The 18,387-nt window shown below is 62.9% G+C and overlaps 1 protein-coding gene across 1 annotated transcript; it reads left to right on the forward strand.

Moving 5' to 3' along the window:
• The first annotated feature begins 12,036 nt into the window (after positions 1-12,036).
• On the forward strand, positions 12,037-16,669 carry RIMS3 (regulating synaptic membrane exocytosis 3). The gene is made up of 6 exons (XM_075722162.1): positions 12,037-12,256; positions 13,729-13,870; positions 14,001-14,113; positions 15,872-15,973; positions 16,095-16,234; positions 16,457-16,669. The coding sequence occupies exons 1-6, from the start codon at positions 12,037-12,039 to the stop codon at positions 16,667-16,669; spliced, it is 930 nt and encodes a 309-aa protein (XP_075578277.1).
• Positions 16,670-18,387: the final 1,718 nt, after the last annotated feature.

The following is an 18,387-nucleotide window of genomic DNA, read 5'->3' on the forward strand; positions in this document are numbered from 1 at the left end:
ACGCTCCGCAAAACACGCTGGGTTTGCCCAGGCCCAGTGTAAACCATCCTCTCCCCATAACCCTTCACAAGGTGCAGCCCTCTCCCTCCCCAAACGCCCAGCCCCAGAGCCCAGGTGTTTCTGCCCCCTTCCTTGGGTTTTCTGTTGCCCATTACACCCACCTCTTGCCGGGACGAGCAGCACCCATGCCACAGGCAGATCTCTGCCCTGCAGAGGCAGGGTAAAGGCAGCATGCACGGGGTCTGCAGAATCCCGGGGGTCACCCATGCGGGGACACCACGGTTCGGGGTGCAAAGCCTCTTCTGCGCTTTCCGTTAACCCACGGCCAGCACGCTCGTCCCCCTGTGCCACACGCTGCTGATAGCCCCTGCAGTACTGCAAAGCCAAGCCCCGGGAATCCTCTTACGTGGGCTTTACCGGAGTAATCGCATTAAACCACCCCCTTTTCGCCGGCACAAAACCAAAATGTAAAGGAGAAGGTGTTGAGGAGCTGAGAAACCGGGGAGCTGAGCTCCTTAATGAATTAAGAGACATTAGAGATGGGAGAGCCCCGATGGGATCCCAGTGTAAAACCAAGGCCAGGGCTTTTGTCCATCCCGCTCCAGGGATGCGTTTCCCAGGGGATCAGCTGTGGGAGCTGTTGGTGCCGCACACCCCCGGCCCCGAGGGTGCGGGGATGAGCCACTGAGTCTCTGCCGGCGGGAGGTCAGCGAGGGATCCCGGAGCAACCTGCCAAGGGAAGCAGAAAACCAGAGTGGGTCAGAAAGTTTCCTACCAATCGAACTGAAAACTTACTATCGTTATTATATTATTATTGCCATGAAGCTTCATGTTTTATCATCGAAATGTGGCAGTTGAAAAAAAGTTAGGAGAGGCTTTTCGCCATCGAAGCATGAGTTTTCACTATCTCTTCCTCTGAAACAATATGTTCCCGGGACTGACACTTTCCCCACAAAGTTGGAAGCTTGCTTTGATGAAACAGCCGGCCCTAACAGAGATATTTTCAGCTCGTTTTTCTAAATATTACTCATAAAGGCCCCTTCCAGACAACCTCTCTCCATCCCTGAGTTTGTTTATATGCTTTGAATTCTGTTAGAAAACCATCTCCCTACTTCAGCGATGTTTTATCCAAGTTTCCATATTTAGTTCTTTCAGCTATTCCTGCTCCTTAACCAGCTTTCCCGTGCACAACGCCGGGACCCGCCGCGCCCCGGCTCTCCCCGGCACACCCTTCCCCTCCAGCGGCCGCCGCAGGGGGAGTTTCCCCCCACCCTCCCTGCACCGATGGCTGCCCGTTGAGCACCTTGCTTGCCAACCCGCCGTGGGGACGCGGTCCCAAATCACTCCCCAGGCCCTGACACTGATACGGGGAACCCAGCGGAGGCTTTGCCCACGAGGGCCGGGTGGTTCCCCGCAGCCTGGGATGCTGCTGGCAGCCCCAGGACCCCCGGCACGGCGAGGGTGGGGAGCCCACCCACCGGGAAATCCAAGCCCGGCGTTATTTTAGGGAGGGACAGAGTTAAAGTCGGCGAAGGAGGGTTTCCTCCTGGCACGTGGCTCCATGTCAGCCGCGATGCGCAGCCTGCAGAGGCAACGCAGGGAAAGCACTGGAGGAATTTACCATGAGTAAAGAGAGACGCTGCTTAGAGAGAAATTAGTGTTTGGATTCAGGGAGCCAAGGTGAGTCCAAGGGCAGCGCGGGAACCGGGGCTGCCTCTCCGCTCAAACTTTCTCCTTCGGAAGAAACCAGGGCACAAGAAGCGTCCCTTCGGTCCCCATCCCCCCGCGAGGGCCACGCTCACGCTCTGGCAGCAGCCAAAAGGGATTGGAGCCGGGAAGTTTATGCGTTCCCGAAGGAGCAGGCACGGCGGCCACCCAGGCTGAGCAGGGACGGGCTGGCAGCGCTGCAGGTCTGGCCGGAGGCTCCACGGTCCCGTGGGCAGCCCGGGGGGTCCGGCTGATGGCTGTGGGGTCCGGGTGGCCACTCTCGGGGTGCGGGTGATAGCAGTGGGGTCTGGCCAGTAGCTTTTGGGGTGCAGCTGGTAGGAGAAGGGTCAGGTTGGCAGCTCTTGGGCTCCGAGTGATGGGTGTAGGGTCCAGCTGGTGACTCTCAGGCTCTGGCTGGCAGGTGTAGGGTGCAGCCAGCAGCCCTTAGGACCCGACCGATGGGTGCAGGCTCCGGCCGGTGGCTTCTGGGGTGCAGCCGGCAGCTCGGAGCACAGCCGCTGGGAGCGGGGGGCAGCCGGCACCTTTCGGGGGGCAGCCAGCACCTTTCGGGGGGCAGCCCCTCGGGGGGGGTTGGGGATGCCGGCCCCTCTCCGCGGCACCCCGGGCCGTCGGGGCCGGGCCCGGGGCTCCCCCGCCCGCCGCTCCCAGCAGCCCGCCGGGGCCGAGGGGAGGAGCGGGCACGGGCGGCGGCGGCGGCGGCAGCGGTGAGTGCCCGGGGCGGCGGCGCGGGGTGCGGCGCTCCCGGGACGGCGACCGGATGGGTCCCCACGGCCCCCGGCGGGGAGCGGGGCCGCACCTGCCCCGGAGCATCCCCCCCGCCGGCGGCGGGGGTGCGGGGAGCGCTGATTTTGGGGATGCCCGGCGCGGATGCGGTGCCCGGGAGGAGCGGGACGGGCGTTCCGGCAGCCCCGGGGAGGGGGGGGGGAAGGAAGGGTCCCGACCCCCGGTGGGACAGCCCCGGTGCTCCCCCTCGCACCCCACGGCTGCCAACGAGGTGCGCCTGGCACCCCTTAAAACATACCCCGGGCTCCGAGCAGAGAGGCGAACACCCCAAAACCATCGCTGCGCCCACAGCGTGGGGGCTGCGGCCCCGCTCCCCCAGCCCTGGGGACCCCCCGGCCCTGGGGACCCCCCAGCCGGGCGCTGCCCGGGCTGCTTTACCGGAGCCCTCCCCGGCTCGGGGCGGCGGGCAGCATTTCCCAGCCAGCGGCTCGGGGACGGGAGCGCTTTCCCGTGCCATCCATCATCCCCGCTGAAAACCCGTTGACGTCAACCCCGTCCCGTGCACGCCGGACCCCGCCGTCGGGGAAATGGGTGTAGGGACCGGCGAAAGCAGGGGGTCCTGCCTGGGGAGGGCTTGCCGTGGGGCCTCGTCCTCGCACCGAGCAGCCCACGTAACGCCGGCACTCACCTCTCCCCGGGCTTCCCGGCATCTCCAGCCTGCGCCTCGTACATCGGTTTGACTCTGCGCGATCCGGAGAGCCCGCTCTGCCCTCCGTGGCGTTTTGGGCAGGTGCTGTGGCTGCTCCTGTAGGGAAATCTGTTAAAGAACTGGTGAGGAGGAGGGAAACGATGCCCCGGGTTGGGCAGAGACCCCTGTGCTGCTCCATGCTTACTCTAACTGGGGTGATAGTAAGTGGGGAGAAGCCCGAGGGCATCGCTTATCCCCCGCGGCGGGGAAGCACCTGAACAGGCGTGGGCCTGGGAAGCCACCGCGTCCGCTGAGCTGCTGCGGAGCGATGGCTGCTCTGCACCTCAAAATGGTCCCCAGAGCCAGGGCCACTGCGTGGGTGCTCACCCTGAGCTGCAGAGCTGTCCCTGTGGGAGGTGGTGGCCGTGCCAGGCTCTGTGGTGGCCGGTCCCTGCTCCCGGGGGTCCGGGAGGCATAGCAAGGGGCCTTTTGAGGCTGAACAAAACAATTAGCCCTGCGCTGAATCGCATCACTTGGTGCACAGGGACCATCCCGCGGGGCTGCGCCGCTTATTTCGTTACCGTGCCGAGAGTGGGAGCTGGGGGATCCCCCCGGGACAGCGGCGCGGGGATGGGCTTTGCTTGCAGCACAAACCCAGCGGCTTTGCTGCCAGGCTTGGCAGCCCGTGGTCGTCGCTCTGCTGCAGGACGAGGGGCCACCTGCCCGACCCAGCCCATCGCGGCCGCCCGCGTTGCACGGCTCCTTCCCCGAGCAGCGGAGCGGCTGCTCCCGTGCCTCTCGCCTCCAGCCCCAGTTTAGGCGTGTGCCCATTTCTTTCTACATCAATACCTCTTGAAAGCCAGCCCTTCTGCTGTGCTTACGCGTCTCTCCTGAAGAGCGCTGTACCTTCTCCGACATCCCTTTGCGAGGGCGAACTCCTGCAGCCTCCCACATCCCAGCGCGCCTCTTGGCAGGCACGGTGCTCCTGGGCTCCTGCTTCGTCCCCATTTCAGCCCCGTCCTTGCAGCACTGGTCGCAGTAGCCTTTGTGGGACACAGACAGGGGATGAGATCGCAGCACCTTGGTCTGCCCCTTGCTTGGCCCCTTGCACCCCAAATCGGGAGGCAGATCCCCACCAGCTTCCCCCGCACACCCCGAGCTCCGTCCTCCCACAGGTTCTGCTGCTCCTCGAGCTCAGCCGAGTCAGCCCGTGCGGATCGGGCCCTTTGCGGGCGTACGCCTGCTCTCGCTGCGCCGCAGCCCTACGGGAAGCATCACGTTGATGCAAGATGCAGTTTAAGGTTATGAAAATGCCCAATTTTCCTGCTTATTAAAACCCAAGCCGTGCGGCACCATCTCCTTGCATCCATTTCAATCCACTTAAAATGTTTTGTCGCAGCATCTCAAATAGCAGGGAAACAGGCTCATTTAGTAATTATTTTAAAGTGATTTAGTGCAGGATTGACAGCCCTGCTGATACACCGTGCTCGCTGCCTGCTGGGTTCAGGGGCTCCCCGCCTGCCCCAGGATGCTGCGTTGGACCGCGGAGGGATCACGGCGGGAGCCTCCCCGGGTTCCTCATCCTTCCCACAGATGGTGGCAAAGGGATTCCCGGAGCTGGAGGTCTCTCAGCCTGTAAATAGTGGATTGCACCTATTTTAGTTGGGTGGTGGGGCAATGTGAGAGCATTTGGCCTTCGCCCTGGCACGCTCGTGCATCCCCCTTTCCCCAGCCAAGGCACATGTGCCCCGGTGAGCAGCACCTTACTGGGATCAGCTGCTCCAGCACCCCATCGGCCTGTCCTCCTGCTCCGCTGGGGATGCGGGTGCCAGTGCCGGTCCAGGAGAGCCGCCCGGCGTCTCTGCCGGGTCAGGCACAGACCGTGCAGAGCGATGGGTGTTTGCCGCGGGCAGTGCCGGGCTCCCGCCATCTCTTGGCATCACTCCGGCTCACAGAAGTCTTCCTATGCGAAGCAAGTTTTCTGCTGATCCCTTAAGAAGCTTTGCTATAATAGTGCAGCCTTAGCATTTTAAAAGCAACTTTTTCTGCAAACAGCCTGCCTTACCCCCTGGCTCCCGCTGGGATCTGGAGCGAGCTGGGACCTGCGGGCTGGAAGCAGCCAGGCAGGGCGGATTGGACCCAGTCAGACGGGATCTGGGCTGCCAGCACCAAGCTGTGACGGGGCCACATCCACCATCCTGCTGCTGGACACAGAGCTGGAGGGGTCCGGGGGGGGCGTGGGTGGATTTGGTCACCCACCCTGGAGCTGCGGGGCCAGTGGCTTGGACCTGGGGAGCCCAACACGGGGCTGTAGCATTGGGCACCTCTGCTGCGGGCAGGCTGAAGCGACCAGGGGCAGAATACGGTCAGTACTTCAATTTGAACCCGAGGGGACTTCAGAGCTCTTGGCCCATGTGGGATACAGAGCCCCTGAAAGGCAAAGCAATATTTGCTAATGCAGAAAGGGGAGGGAAAAGGGGGGGCTGTTGGGTGCTGGCTGCCGGTGGAAGGAAATCAGATGTTCTCTGCAAGAGGAGGAGTGCTGGTAGGAGCAGCAGAAAGCCAGAGCTGATAGCAGTCCTTCCCCTGGAGGAAGCATCTCCATGAAATATTGATGGGATTCACACACAGCAGATGAGTGGTGTGAGCTGCATTGCAGAGCTCGGAGCCGTGCAGCCGGGAAGGCAGCGGCTGCTGGGTAACGGGAAAAGCTCCTTTCCACAGCCCCTGCGTGCTGGGGGAGATCGGCACCGGCCCCGGCCCCGCCACGGTGGTGCAAGCCCTCCGTGCCCGAGCACCAGGCGAGGGGTTGGGGTCTGAGCAGGGGTGAGCCCATCCCCAACCCATCCCGGGGGCCACCAAAGGCCCTGGACTGGTTTCTTACGTCCCCGCTGCCTCCCCATGGAAGTGGCCCAGTTTTCGGGGCCGCATGGCTGCAGCATCGCACTACCCAAGGCGGCTGCTGGCAGCGGCCACGCGCCGGCTCGTGCACGTCCCCAGCGAGGTCCTGCTCCCTCCCAAGCTGCCCATCATGGCCAAAACCAGCAGCCAACGCAGAGGCGCTGAGCTCTGCCCTGTGGGAGCCTGGTCCAAGCAGCATGTCCGCGGGATGAGACTGGACCATCAGTGATGCCCCGGTGCCACGAGCCCTCGTCCACCGGGCAGCTAACCCTGCAGGCTGGGCTCGGCGGGAGCCAGCCGTCCCCCGCCGCAGCCCCGGCGGGTGGCTTTTGCTCCTCTGATTCTTTTATGTTGCCTAGGAAACGACAGGATTCAGCACAGATCTGATTTAACTGAGCGGCAGACGTCACGCAGGGACATGGGGGAAAGGGACGGCGTGGTCAGGGCGCTGGCCCTGGGCTCCTGGCATCTTGGATCTTAGCCCAAGATCAGGCTACCAGGCAGGGGCAGACGTGGGTGTCCCCAGCTCCCACCCTCGTCCCCCCACCCAGTGAAAGACGGCCGCGAGGTGGGTGCGGGAAGATGCCGTGTTCCTGCCTGTCCCTCCCGGAGGTACTTGGTTCCCTGTCCCGGTGCTTCCGGATGGATCCTGTCTGCCAGGAGCATCTCTTCCGCGGGAGCTGCAGCCAGGCTGGCTGGAGATGGACGTGCGCTTTGTGAACGGGGACGGCAAGGAAACCGCCGTGGCCAAGGCGCGCGTGGACACAGCTGGGACTGAGGAAGACGCACGCTCCAGCATGGGACAGCCAGCACCTGTGTCACGCCATCACTGCTGGGGCTGGGCTGGAGACCCCCCCGCAGGGCTGCGGCACCGGTTACCTATCGCTCCCGGTCCACCCCTGTGCGCAGGAGCAGCGCGGCAGCGCGGACGAGAGCAGAAAGGCTGTTCGGACCCGACCCGCGCCCAGGCTCGAGGCGTACCATCCCGCTGCTTACCCCAGCAGAGGTGCCATGTGTCGCTGGAGGAGCTGGTCTCCACAAAGCCATCTCTCAGCCCGCCGGGGTGCTCCCAGGCCGCAGCGCTGGCCGCTGTCACCACCGTCCATCCCGTCGGCAGGTCTGTGCAGGGGACCCAGCTCTTCACCCACACCGCGACCACCATTGCCCATCCCAGTGGAAAGCCTCCGGCTGCCACAGACAGACCGGGCTGCTCGGTTGCCGCCTTGGCAAAGCCCCGCCGACACAAGCAGCTCCTGGCGCTGCTCTGCCATCCCTCCCAGAGAGCAGCTCCAGCGTTTTGTCCTCCTGCTCCCAGCTGGACGGGAGCAACCCGGCAGGAGCACGCCGCGGGGTTTGCCCCATGGCCCTCCTCCTCCTCCTCCTCACCCCCGGGCGCAGACTTGCTAAACCTCGTTCGTGCGAGTCCGGCCGTTTCCCAGGGGCAGGCGCAGGCTGGAGCACCTCGGGCCGGAGCTGCTCCCGCAGGATCCCTGAGTACAGCCCTGGCTTGGCCCCATCCAAACTTCTCCCCTCTAATCTCCGCTTTTCCCACAAATGGAGCACATTCAGACCCATCCTTTAATTTCAAGGTTTCTGTTTCCCATGGAGATTGTGCAGGAGGATTAATGCTGTGCCTCCAGCGTGTTCCAGCCAGATTAGAACTTTTATAACCTGCCTGAGCAATGAGATGCGTAACTCCAGTAGCTGGAGTTACTTGCAAGTCCTCAGCTCGTGTGCACTGAATTATACCTCTTGCTGGGCAATTAAATTTATATGAGCAACTGCCTATCAAACCTGAAGCAATTAATTAGAACTAAGTACTTTTAGGGGAAATAAACCCTTGCTTTACTTCCCAGTACAAGGAGGAGCATGCGCTCGCAGGCTGTGCCGCCGCAGCTTGCCCCAGCGTGTTGTGCCCTGCTCAGGAGCGGCAGGGCCTCGTACCAGCAGCTCTAACAAGCTTTTCCTTCCCCAAAAGTGCTGATTTTAGGGCCTACCTGCTCCAGATGTTGGCAACACTTCAGTGTTCTCCCTCCGGGCTGGAGGCAGCCCCAGCACGAGGGGCCGGGGGCTGCAGGGGCAGCGCGGGGGGGAGAGGACCCGCTGCCCCACTGCCAGGGCTTTCCAACCCTGTCTACCTGGGGGACACCCACCTTAGGGGCTTCGAGGGAACAGACAGCCCCCAAAATCCCTCTGCCCCCTTCCCTGGCGAGGCAGGTGCTCATTTATCACCTCCCTCCTCCTCCTCCCCTCCCCACCCACCATCAGGGGCCATTCCCCACCTGCGTGGGGGCACCTGCCGGGCTCCTCCGTCCTTCCCCAGAGCCTTTGTCAAAGCACCCAGCGTTTCCCATCAATATTTTGCCCCCCATTTCTATCTCAGTGGGATATTTGGGGCCAGGGCTCCCTCGTAGCCCCGGGTTGTTCCTCGCCACGTGCAGCCGCTGAGTCTGGCCGGTCGTTGGGATGCACCGGTAGCGGGACCGCACAGTCCTGTCAGCTCCCTGGGGTCGCCCGTGACCCCCCACCCTCTGTGCCGCCTCGCTCCCTACTTCTCCCGGCTCCGGCATCCCCTGGCAGGTGCATGGCACCCGGCTGAGGGGACGCAGCGGGGTCATTGGGTGCCCGAAGCCTGGCTCAGGGATGCCCCCAGCCCTGCCGAGGCGCGTCCCACCCCGCTGGACCGCTCTGCCCCTGCTTGGGGCTGGGAGGAGAACTGGGTCAGCGATGTAACCATGGAGATGCTGAAGGAGATGCTGAAGCAGCGCCGGCACAGCCCCGCTCTCCAGAACCCTTTAAAGATTAACCAGACCCGTCACCCTCCGTCTCCAGCCGGGGATGGGGCTGGGGGGCTGAGCCTCCTTGGTGGGGAGAGCGAGGCAGACGCTGCCCAGTCCTCCTCCACCTGCGCAGGGCGGTAAGATGCCTCCGTCTCCTCTTTTCCTTTGGGGTACCAGTGTGGGGAGCGCAGGGCTCGGCCCTGGTAGCCTCGCCAGGGCTCCTGCACCGCAGCAGCGATCGAAATGCAACAGGGAGCCTGTTTTCCTGCCGGTTGTGCTCGTCTGCGCGTTGTGCATCGGTGCCGGGCGCTGGCTGCGCGTCCGCCGAGCAGCAGAGCAGCCGGGGGGATGCTACAGCCATGACACCTCTCCCGGCTGCTCAGCCGGTGCCCGGGGGCTCCGTGCATCCTGCAGCCATCCCAGCCCGCGGGGGAACCGGGGCTGGCTCGCTGGAGAACTTCTCGGTGCTCGTGGCGGTGGTTGTCATTTCCCGCGAGGAGGGTGCGCAGCGGCGGCGGTAAGCGCTGGCGGGGGCTGCGGGCGCTGCCCCCCATCCCGGCAGCTCGGGGCTGTGCTTCCATGGCAGGGAAGGAGGGGGCTTGCATGCGATCCAGCCGCGGCTGGGGCGGCGCGGTGGTTTGTTCTGAGGATCCCGGTGTTTTGCAATATAGGGAATAAAATACAGAGAGGGGGTGAAGGGAAACCTGGTGCCGTTCCCTGCGTCCCCACCTGCTGCGGGGGAAAGGGAGCCGGGGGAGAGGCAGCATCGAGGCTGCCTGTGCCGGCCGAGGATGCTGTGGCGGTGCCGAGGCTGGCTCGGTGGTGGGAGCCGTGGGCTCCGGTGCTCTTGGTGCTTGGGCACAGTCTCCGGCCGAGCTCATCTCAGCAGCGAGCGCCGGGTACCTCCCTGATCTCCCTGTCCGGCACCCGCTCCTGCAGAGGCCAGAAGCAGATTGTGCAAAGAGATCATGGGTAAAATTACAGGCGGGGTAAAGAAAATCCTTCCTTTGGGCTGAGGAGCGTGCGCTCCCCTTCCTTTGCGGTGGATTATCCTTGTGTGTGTTGCACTGGAAACGGTCCCATTTGCACGGTGCTCTCCTGATCTAATTTGCTTCCACCAGAGCCCGGTGCTCTCCTGGCAGCTGAAGCGCCGAGCAGGGAAACCAGCAGCAGGAGCCTTTTGTCCTTTCCTGGCCGGAGAAATAACAGCCCTTGGTTGTGCCACAGCTTCTTCTTGCCCATTCCGCTGCGTGGAGAGGCCGGAGCTGGGCGCTGAGCCTGGCTGAGCCCTCGTGCAAAGGGACGCGCGCTTGTTTCGGCACAGTCTAACGTCAGGTTTGCAGGTGGGGAAACCGAGGCAGGGGGAAGGGAAGCGGCGTGTGACCGAGGCTGCGCCGGGGCTGCGGTTGGGGAAGTGGTTGGGATCCGTTCCTTGCGGCAGGCGCTTCCTAAGGGAAACCCCAGCCCTTGAGAGCGGCCGCAGCGGGTTTGGAGCCTGGAGGGTGCCTGGAGAGTGGTGGGTGGCGTTGGAAAACGCTCGTCCCAAAGGTCCCAAGGGACCCAAAGGGCCCAAGGGTCCCAAGGGACCCAAAGGTAGCGGCTCAGCCCCCATCCCTCCTCGAGCAGACGCTGAGCAGAGGGCGAGCGCTGCTGGCTGCTCTCGCCCACCTCGGCTTCTCATCGGCTCGCGGCTGCACCAGGGCAGCTCCCGGCTGCGGAGCTCGTGCTTGCCCGGTGCCAACGGCTTCATCCGAGGGGCTCGAGCCCTCGTGCAAGCGTCTGTTCATCAGCCAAGGCAGAAAAATCCCATGTGCACACGCGTACACGAGAGGAAGCGTGTGCTACGGTCATGGATGTGCTACGGTCATGGCACACCCCAGCTCTTGCCGAATGCAAGCGGCCATGCCGGCGTCCCGCTCCGCGACGAGCGCTGCTGGGCGCGAGGAGGGGAGGGTGGAATCGGTGGGGCACTGCCACGCGCTCGCCCGAGGGAGCCTGGGCAGAGCAGGGGAGCAAAACTCCAGCCAGAAGGGGAACGAGGGACGGCTGCTGCTCTCTGGGAGCTCGTTAATGGTCTTAATGACTAATCGCCTGCTTCTCCCTGTTTGCATCCCGTCTGTAATTGATAAATCCACGAGTTCAGCGATGCTGGAGCCAAGCCTGCGGCTCCCATCGTGTCTCAGCCCGACCGTGCCCCTGCGAAGCTCCTTCCCCTGACAGCAACAGGCAGTGAAGCCCCCTGCCTTGCCCCACTCCTCCGTTCCCGGCCATAACTTATCCTCTACATTTTTGTCTGTCTCTCTTGAAAAAGAAATATTTTTCCAGGCACTGCCTCCATCCATTATCATAAAGTGGCTTCACTTGGCCTGGAGTTAATAATTCACCTTTCCTTGGAAGATGGATGCTCCCATCCCACTGGAGTTTAAATATTCATGGGGAAGGGAAGGCAGCAACCGCTGCGCCGTGTGGGAAGTCTGGCAGCCGCGTCGCAGCCTCTGCCGCCGGCGAACGCCCCGGCCCCCCGGCCCCCCAGCACGTCTGTGGGGCCCCTCCAGGCACCGTCTGCTGCCAGGGCGTCACGGCGGAGCCCAGCAGCAGCCCGGCGTGGTCTGCCGGGCTGGGGCCGCATCCAGCCCCCGTGGCAGGCAGCCATCTCGGGGTGGAGCAGAGGCACGCCCCGAGCAGCACGTAGGGATGCTGCAGCCGCGGTTCTGAGAAGGAGACGCGCGGGAGGAGCTTTGCCGGTTGTGATTTTGCCTGGACACTTTCAGCGGGGGCGGATGGGGCTGTTCCCAAGCCCCATGGTCCTCTCCTGCTCCCCAGCCGGGCGGGCTGGGGACGCACCGAGCCCTCTGCCCACCGGCGGGTCTCTCCTGGCCGTCGGGGGCTGCCCGGGTCCCCGAGGGCGCTGGTGGGTTCACCCCGGGACCCGGCTGCACCGGGGGTCCTGCACCCCTTCCCTCACCGCACCCTGCACCAGCCCCTGCCCCCAAGGGTGGGGAAAAATGGTCCTGATGGGTTGTGCCCCCTGAATCTCATGGCTTCCTAAGCGCCTCGGGGGACCACCCACCCCCATGGGGCTGCTCTGGGTGGGAGCACGGTGCCACGGCCGGTGCCACCGCGCAGCGTTGCTGGCCTTGACGCGTCCCCTGGCTTCCCCCCACAGCTGATCCCACCCAGCGGAGCCGGGGCCGGCGAGCGCGCGAGCGGCTGACCATGTTCAACGGGGATGCCAGCTCCTCGGCGGCCAGGAATGTCATCCGCAGCTCCAGCATCAGCGGCGAGATGTACAACATCGAGAAGAGCGCGCGGGGCAGCGCCGACTCCGTCACCATCACCGCCAGCAAGAAGAGGCGCTCCAGCCTGGGCGCCAAGATGGTGGCCATCGTGGGGCTGTCCCAGTGGAGCAAGAGCACGCTGCAGCTCAACCAGACCGGTGAGCTGCCCCGGCCCCCCGGCGCTGCCGGCCCCCCGGCTCAGCCCTCTGCTTTTAGGAGAGGTGCACGCTCCCGGCTGCCCAAAGCAATGCTCTAGCCGCCTGTGTCTGACGAAGACACTGAAAAAAGGCGGTTGTGAATCCCACCCCCCCGTCCCCGGCACACCGGCACTCCTCCAGGTGCCAAAACCGTTTGCAAACCTGAGTTGGGGACGGTGCCGGAGCTCTGCCAGCGCGGGGGGTCTGGGCTCAGCGTCCCCCCAGCAGCGGCTGGTCCCGGCTGCGGGGCTGCGCGCAGGGAGGGAGGGAACTCGGAGAAAGGACTTGTCAAGCGGTCTGGCTCTGGGAAATATTTAAATGCTTAAAATAGCTTTCTAAAGGGCGGGGGAAGCAAAAAGCTCATTTTAGTGCAGCTTTTTCTCTAGTTATTGCTTTTTTTATTCTGGTTCTTGGTGGCATTTCATGATTCAGGAAATGTCCTATAAAGAATGGAGTTAACTTGGAGCCCTCCAGCCCTGCACATGCGGGGTGTTTCTCAAGGGGTGTAATTATCCCCAAAAGCCAAGCAAAAAGTGCCGGAGCTGGGCAGAACCGCACCTGGGGATGGCAGGACCGGGACCCTCCGGGCTGCCGGTGCCCAGGTGAGCAGCACCCGCTCCGGGGGGGCTGCCAGGATCAGGCAAACGCTTCCACGGGGGCAGCCCCGAATTAGGAAGCTAAACCTGACCCCCCCAGGAGCAGCCGCGGCGCGGTGCCGACACACACATGCTCACACGGCAGGAGCGGGGCTGCCGGCGATGCCAGGGCTGCCGGCGATGCTGGGGTGGATGCTCGGGCCATGCTCCTCCTCCCGCCATCTGCCACCCCGGCGGGGCTGGGATAAGCACGCGGAGGAAGGGAGACTTTGCCCATCAGTCAGCGCTGGGGCTGTGCCCGCTTGCAGCACTGGGGGTGCCCATGGGGCGCCCGTCCCCTGCAGCTGGGGGACACGGGCACGTGTCGACGGGGCCCTGGGGATTTTGGAGGCTGGGAAGTGGCTCTGCAGCAGCACAGGCCAGGCGGCGGGCACGTATGGGCATGTGTGAGCTGAGCCTGCCAGGTCTCGGCACGCTGGGGAGGTGACTGAGGCGCAGGTAGGCTCGCAGCCGTGCAAAGGCACGATGGCGTCGGTGCTGAGCGACGGCTGCGGGGAGACGGGGCTGGGACACGGGGAGCGCAGGCAGCCCATGGCTCTGCGGCACGGCGTGAGTGGCACCGGGACGTGTGCCCCGGCGGGGTCCCGCAGGGTTTCATCCCCAGGGAAAGGTTGCGTAAATGACGATGGATAACGTACCGAAGGTGGGGAGCAGCACGCGGGGAGGCTCCGGCTGTGCCTGGCACCCCGGTTCTTCTGTCTGGTTTGACGCCCGTCCCGCACGAGGGTCCAGGGGCAGCGAGCGCTTCCCGGGCTCACCCTCCATCTCGGCTTCCAGAGGGCGGCCCCAAAAAGCTGCGCAGCAACATCCGGAGGAGCACGGAGACCGGCATCGCGGTGGAGATGAGGACCAGGGTCACCCGGCAAGGCAGCCGGGAGTCCACCGACGGCAGCACCAACAGCAACAGCTCCGACGGCACGTAAGGCGCCGCGGGGCGGCACGGGGGGACGGGAGCCGGGGATGGGAACCCTCCCTGTGCTCCCGGGGGATCTCGCTTGAGAGCCGGCAGCCCGATGCTCCACGAAAGCCCTTTGCTCTCCCCGGCGCAGGTTCATCTTCCCCACGACCCGGCTGGGCGCCGAGAGCCAGTTCAGCGACTTCCTCGACGGGCTGGGGCCGGGCCAGCTGGTGGGGCGGCAGACGCTGGCCACCCCGCCGATGGGTGAGTGCCGGCGCGCGGAGCGGGGTGCCGTCTCCAGCCCCGCAGAGCAAGGGCTGCGTCTTGCCTGGTGCGGGGCTGGGCAGCGCAAGAGGATGCTCCAGCGAGAGGGAAGGGGCTGCCGGCGGGGGGAAAAGTGGCCGCGTGCTCCTCCGCAGGGCACCGGCTCCGGGGGACGGGCTCGATCCCGGCAGCGTCCCTTGGTGCTGAGCGCGTGCTGGGTTGGTGCATGGCTTGCGGATGCTCTGGCCTTCCCCTGCTGCTCCCGCTGCCAGCTCCGCAAGGGAGGGAACGTCCCGTGCAGGGCTGAGGGCAGGACACCCGCGGGGCAAGCAGCAGCTCTGCCTTTTTCCCCCGAGATCTCTTCTGCCCCTCTGCTGCGCATCAGCCCCTCCGAGCCTCCCTCCGCAGAGGGGACCCAACAAAACCAGGTTTTGTTCCATTTTTCCCTTCTAAATCCACGATGGCTGTAGAAAGTCGTGCCCTAAGTCTGAATTTCCAGCCAGCAGCGGCGTGCCCCTGGCTGCTCCCGGGGCACACCGAGGTGTCTGCCCTGCGTCCTGCTGCGAGGCCGGAGCTGCCGGGAATGGGGGGAGCTGCCCCGGGGGGCCACAGCAGCCAGGGTCCCACAGCAGCCAGGGTCCCACGTTCTGCCCCCCGCGGCCCCACAGCACAGGGACCAGGTCCTGCTGGCCCCGGTGGGAGGGAAGGGGAAGGAAGGGGGGCAGCTGGACCCCTCTGGGTTTTCCCACCGTCCCCTGGAGGGGACACCACCACTTCCCGTGGGACAAGGTCCCACAGTGCCCGCGGCACGCCGAATCCCTACAGCTCCTGCCTTGCCCCCGCCGCGGCATCGGCTCCTTCCTCTCCCGCTGGCCGGTTCCTCGCGCAGCCCCTGGCACCGGCCCTGACTTGCTGTTGAAATACCAAGTGTGTTTTGAGAACATCCAGGTTCATCTCCTATTAAACCCCGCTGGGACGTCAGCTCGCCCCTTCCCCGTCCCCAATTCCACCCCCGGGGGCCACAAGGCAGTGAGCAACGGGGACCCGCCAGCCAAGGGACATACGTACGTACGAGCGGGACAGCGTAAGTGGAGAACAACTTCACGCCGAGCTCAAGAGGCGCCTGGCCACGTTTTTTTTTTTTTTTCTGCAGATGCCCCTCCGCAGGGAGCAGGGAAGGACCCCAGTGAAGTGCCCCAGGGAGATGGGGGCTGGTGGGTGCTGGCCCCGGTGGGGTGCTCAGCTACCGACCCCTCCTGCCCCAGACTCTCCGGCTCTTGCCGGGGTCTCGCCTGCCCCCCGCTGAGGGTAGCGCCTGGCCAAGGCGCAGCCCTGGTTAATCCCAGCCCCTTTTCCCATCACGAGGGGAAAAAAAAAAATCCCCCTGCAAGGCTGCCGTGGGATGGAGCTGGCAGGGAGGGTGGGGAGGAGGTGGCTGTCACCAGGTTCTCTCCTCGCTGCTCAAATCCAAGCGTCTTCAGATCAGCTCGGCTTTGTCCTTCCTCCAAATTCACGATACATCACGCAGCCGGTGGCGGGATGCTCGGCGCGCTGGAGCGCTGGGTGCTGAGGACGGGGAGCAGGCGGCCGTGCAGGGGTGCCGAGGCGGCCGGTCCCAGAGATGACATCTCCCGCCTGCTTTTTGGCAGCACCAAAAGGGAGAGCGGGCGGGGACCAGCCCAGCCCGGGGCTGCGGCCGTCCCCGGTGGGAGGTGGCCATCGGGGAGGGTGCTGAGCACATCTCGTCCCTTCGCCTAGGTGATGTCCACGTCGGCATGGCTGACCGGAACGGGCAGCTGGAGGTGGACGTGATCCAGGCAAGGGGACTTATCCCGAAGATGGGCTCCAAGTCCATCCCTGGTAGGTGGCTGGAGAGGGAGGGGGTCGGGGACAGAGGGGGAGCGATGGGGACGGGCGCTGTGCCGGGACCGTCGCAGGAGCCTGCTCCGAGTCAGTGTTTCTCGCCCGTTTTTCAACACAGCCACCTACGTGAAAGTTTACCTGTTGGAGAACGGCGTCTGCTTGGCCAAGAAGAAGACCAAGATGGCGAAGAAAACGTGCGACCCGTCATACCAGCAGCCTCTGCTCTTTGAGGAGAGCCCCCAGGGCAAAGTCCTGCAGGTGACGCACTCCCCGCACAGGTACCTGCAGACGGGAGGGAATAGGGGAGCGAGGACAGGGCACGGAAACCCCGTGTCCTCACTGCTGTCCTTCAGCCCGCAGCCTCCCCACCCCGAGCACGGCGGGTCCTTCCCGGCCGGGCACGTTGAATTTGCTGAATTTTCCCCAAAACGCCCACCCGGCGAGCGGGGCAGCTCCCCTAACGCCGCCTCTGCCCCGCAGGTGATCGTCTGGGGAGATTACGGGCGCATGGACCACAAGTGCTTCATGGGGATGGCCCAGATCGTCTTGGAGGAGCTCGATCTCTCCAGCGTGGTCGCGGGCTGGTACAAACTCTTCCCCACCTCCTCGCTGGCCGACTCCAGCATCGGACCTCTGACGCGCCGCCTCTCCCAGTCCTCCCTGGAGAGCTCCACCAGCCCCTCCTGCCCGTAGGCGGCAGGTTGGCGGGAGAGGCCGGGAGGGGAAAGGAGACGTCCTGACCTACCAAAACTGTTAGCGGATAGCTGTAAATATCCTGAATATCCTGTCCTTTTTTTTTTTCTTTTCCCCTTTCCTTTTTTTTTTTTTTTGTTTTTAAATCTTCTTCCCAAAACAAACCCACTCTCGACACACTCCTCCCCGAGCACGCATCTCAGCGCGCAGAGGAGGACATTGGAGAGGGAGCGAGGGCCGGGTGTTTTGAGGCAGGGGGAAGGAGAAGCAAAAGAAAAAAAACACCCCCCACCATGAGGCAGACCGAGGGCCACGACTGCCGACCGAGACCGTCACCGCACCTCGTCCCGTCACCCCGTCGGAAAGGAATGGAGGCGACGCGGCTCTCCTGACCGCCCCAAGAGCATCAGGTCTGATTCATTCAGCGCCGCTGCAAGCAGCATGCTGACGAGGTTTCTTTTCCTTCTATTTCATTTCCTTGCCTCTGAGGAAAAGGTAGCTTTTCAATGAAAAAAAACCTCAGACAAAATCCAACTCGGCGCTATTTTTTTTTTTTTCCAAGGAATGTAGCATCTTCTATTATGTAGCTTGCCACGTGCTAGCAACACACTCACTCTCTGCAATATCTAAGAGACTCCGGATCAACCGGAAACATCTGCCAGTCACTTCTCGTTTGTTCGTTCTCTGACACAAATCCTGCAACACTGAGCAAGCACTTCTGGTGGCCATTTTTCTTTTTTTTTTTTTTTTTTTTTTTAAATTTTTTTTTCAGTAGCATGTAGCCTGTGACCAGTGACATTGCCAAAGCGAGAGAGAATGGAAAAAGGTGCACTGACCTCACCTACACGTACGCTGGTCTTATCCTCGTGTTTCACCACTGACCGTGGTCTTGTACAGCCAAAGCAAGACCCAAAATATAAACTCTGTGATGCCTCACGTGAAAATTCGAGTCAGGAGAAGGTGACTGATGGAGCAGGAGTACCGTGATGCTGGTTGATTGTCTGGCTCCCAGCCCCTTCCTCCCACGAGGGCCAGCTCGAGGTCCGGGATGCTCTCCTCGGGTCCGGGACGCTCTCCTCGATACTTGAATTTTGAGTAGGAGCAGAGGGTTTGCCGGACCCCGCGGCAGGATGCACCTTTCTCTAACTCTAGACTTGTTGGTACACTACAGGGGAACATCTCAACAGCATCTTCTGCTGATCTGGAATTAGGGTGACTGAGAGGGTACGAACAAAGGACTAGATGCTTTGAATTTATTATCAGGATGAGTGTTTTGGTTTTTTTGTTTGTATGTTTTGTTTGTTTGTTTTTAAAGCAGCATTTTGGTTCCCCCTGAGGGACCAGTTCTTGTAGCAAAACCGAGAATTACGGAAGCTTTTTTTGAAGGTGCCTAATGAAATTTGCTGAAAATACTCAGGGGAGACACCACTAGAAACTCTGGTTTCTTCGTAAAATATACTTAACACAATGACTGTCCTGAAGGATCAGTTTCCAAAAGAGAGAGAGAAAAAAAAAAACCCAACACACCAAAAGATGAGCAGTCTTGAGACTGGAAGAGGACAAAAGGTTAATGGGGAATTTTTACCGACGAGATGGCTCTGACCTTCAGTCTTTAACACAAATCAACCCACAGCACAGTTGGGATTTTTTACAATTATGTATTGGCAAAGCAGAGAATTTCACAATGCACAGAGCACAACAAAACCAACCTGTGGTTC

The sequence above is a fragment of the Pelecanus crispus genome, chromosome 16, assembly GCF_030463565.1.
Source record: "Pelecanus crispus isolate bPelCri1 chromosome 16, bPelCri1.pri, whole genome shotgun sequence".
Lineage (NCBI taxonomy): Eukaryota > Metazoa > Chordata > Aves > Pelecaniformes > Pelecanidae > Pelecanus > Pelecanus crispus.

Excerpts from the sequence above, each read along its gene's own strand:
- RIMS3 (XM_075722162.1), top strand. The coding sequence starts at position 12,037 with ATGTTCAACGGGGATGCCAGCTCCTCGGCGGCCAGGAATGTCATCCGC. Across the intron at positions 12,257-13,728 it reads GCTGCAGCTCAACCAGACCG|AGGGCGGCCCCAAAAAGCTG; the intron begins GTGAGCTGCCCC and ends CTCGGCTTCCAG. Across the intron at positions 13,871-14,000 it reads AGCAACAGCTCCGACGGCAC|GTTCATCTTCCCCACGACCC; the intron begins GTAAGGCGCCGC and ends TCCCCGGCGCAG.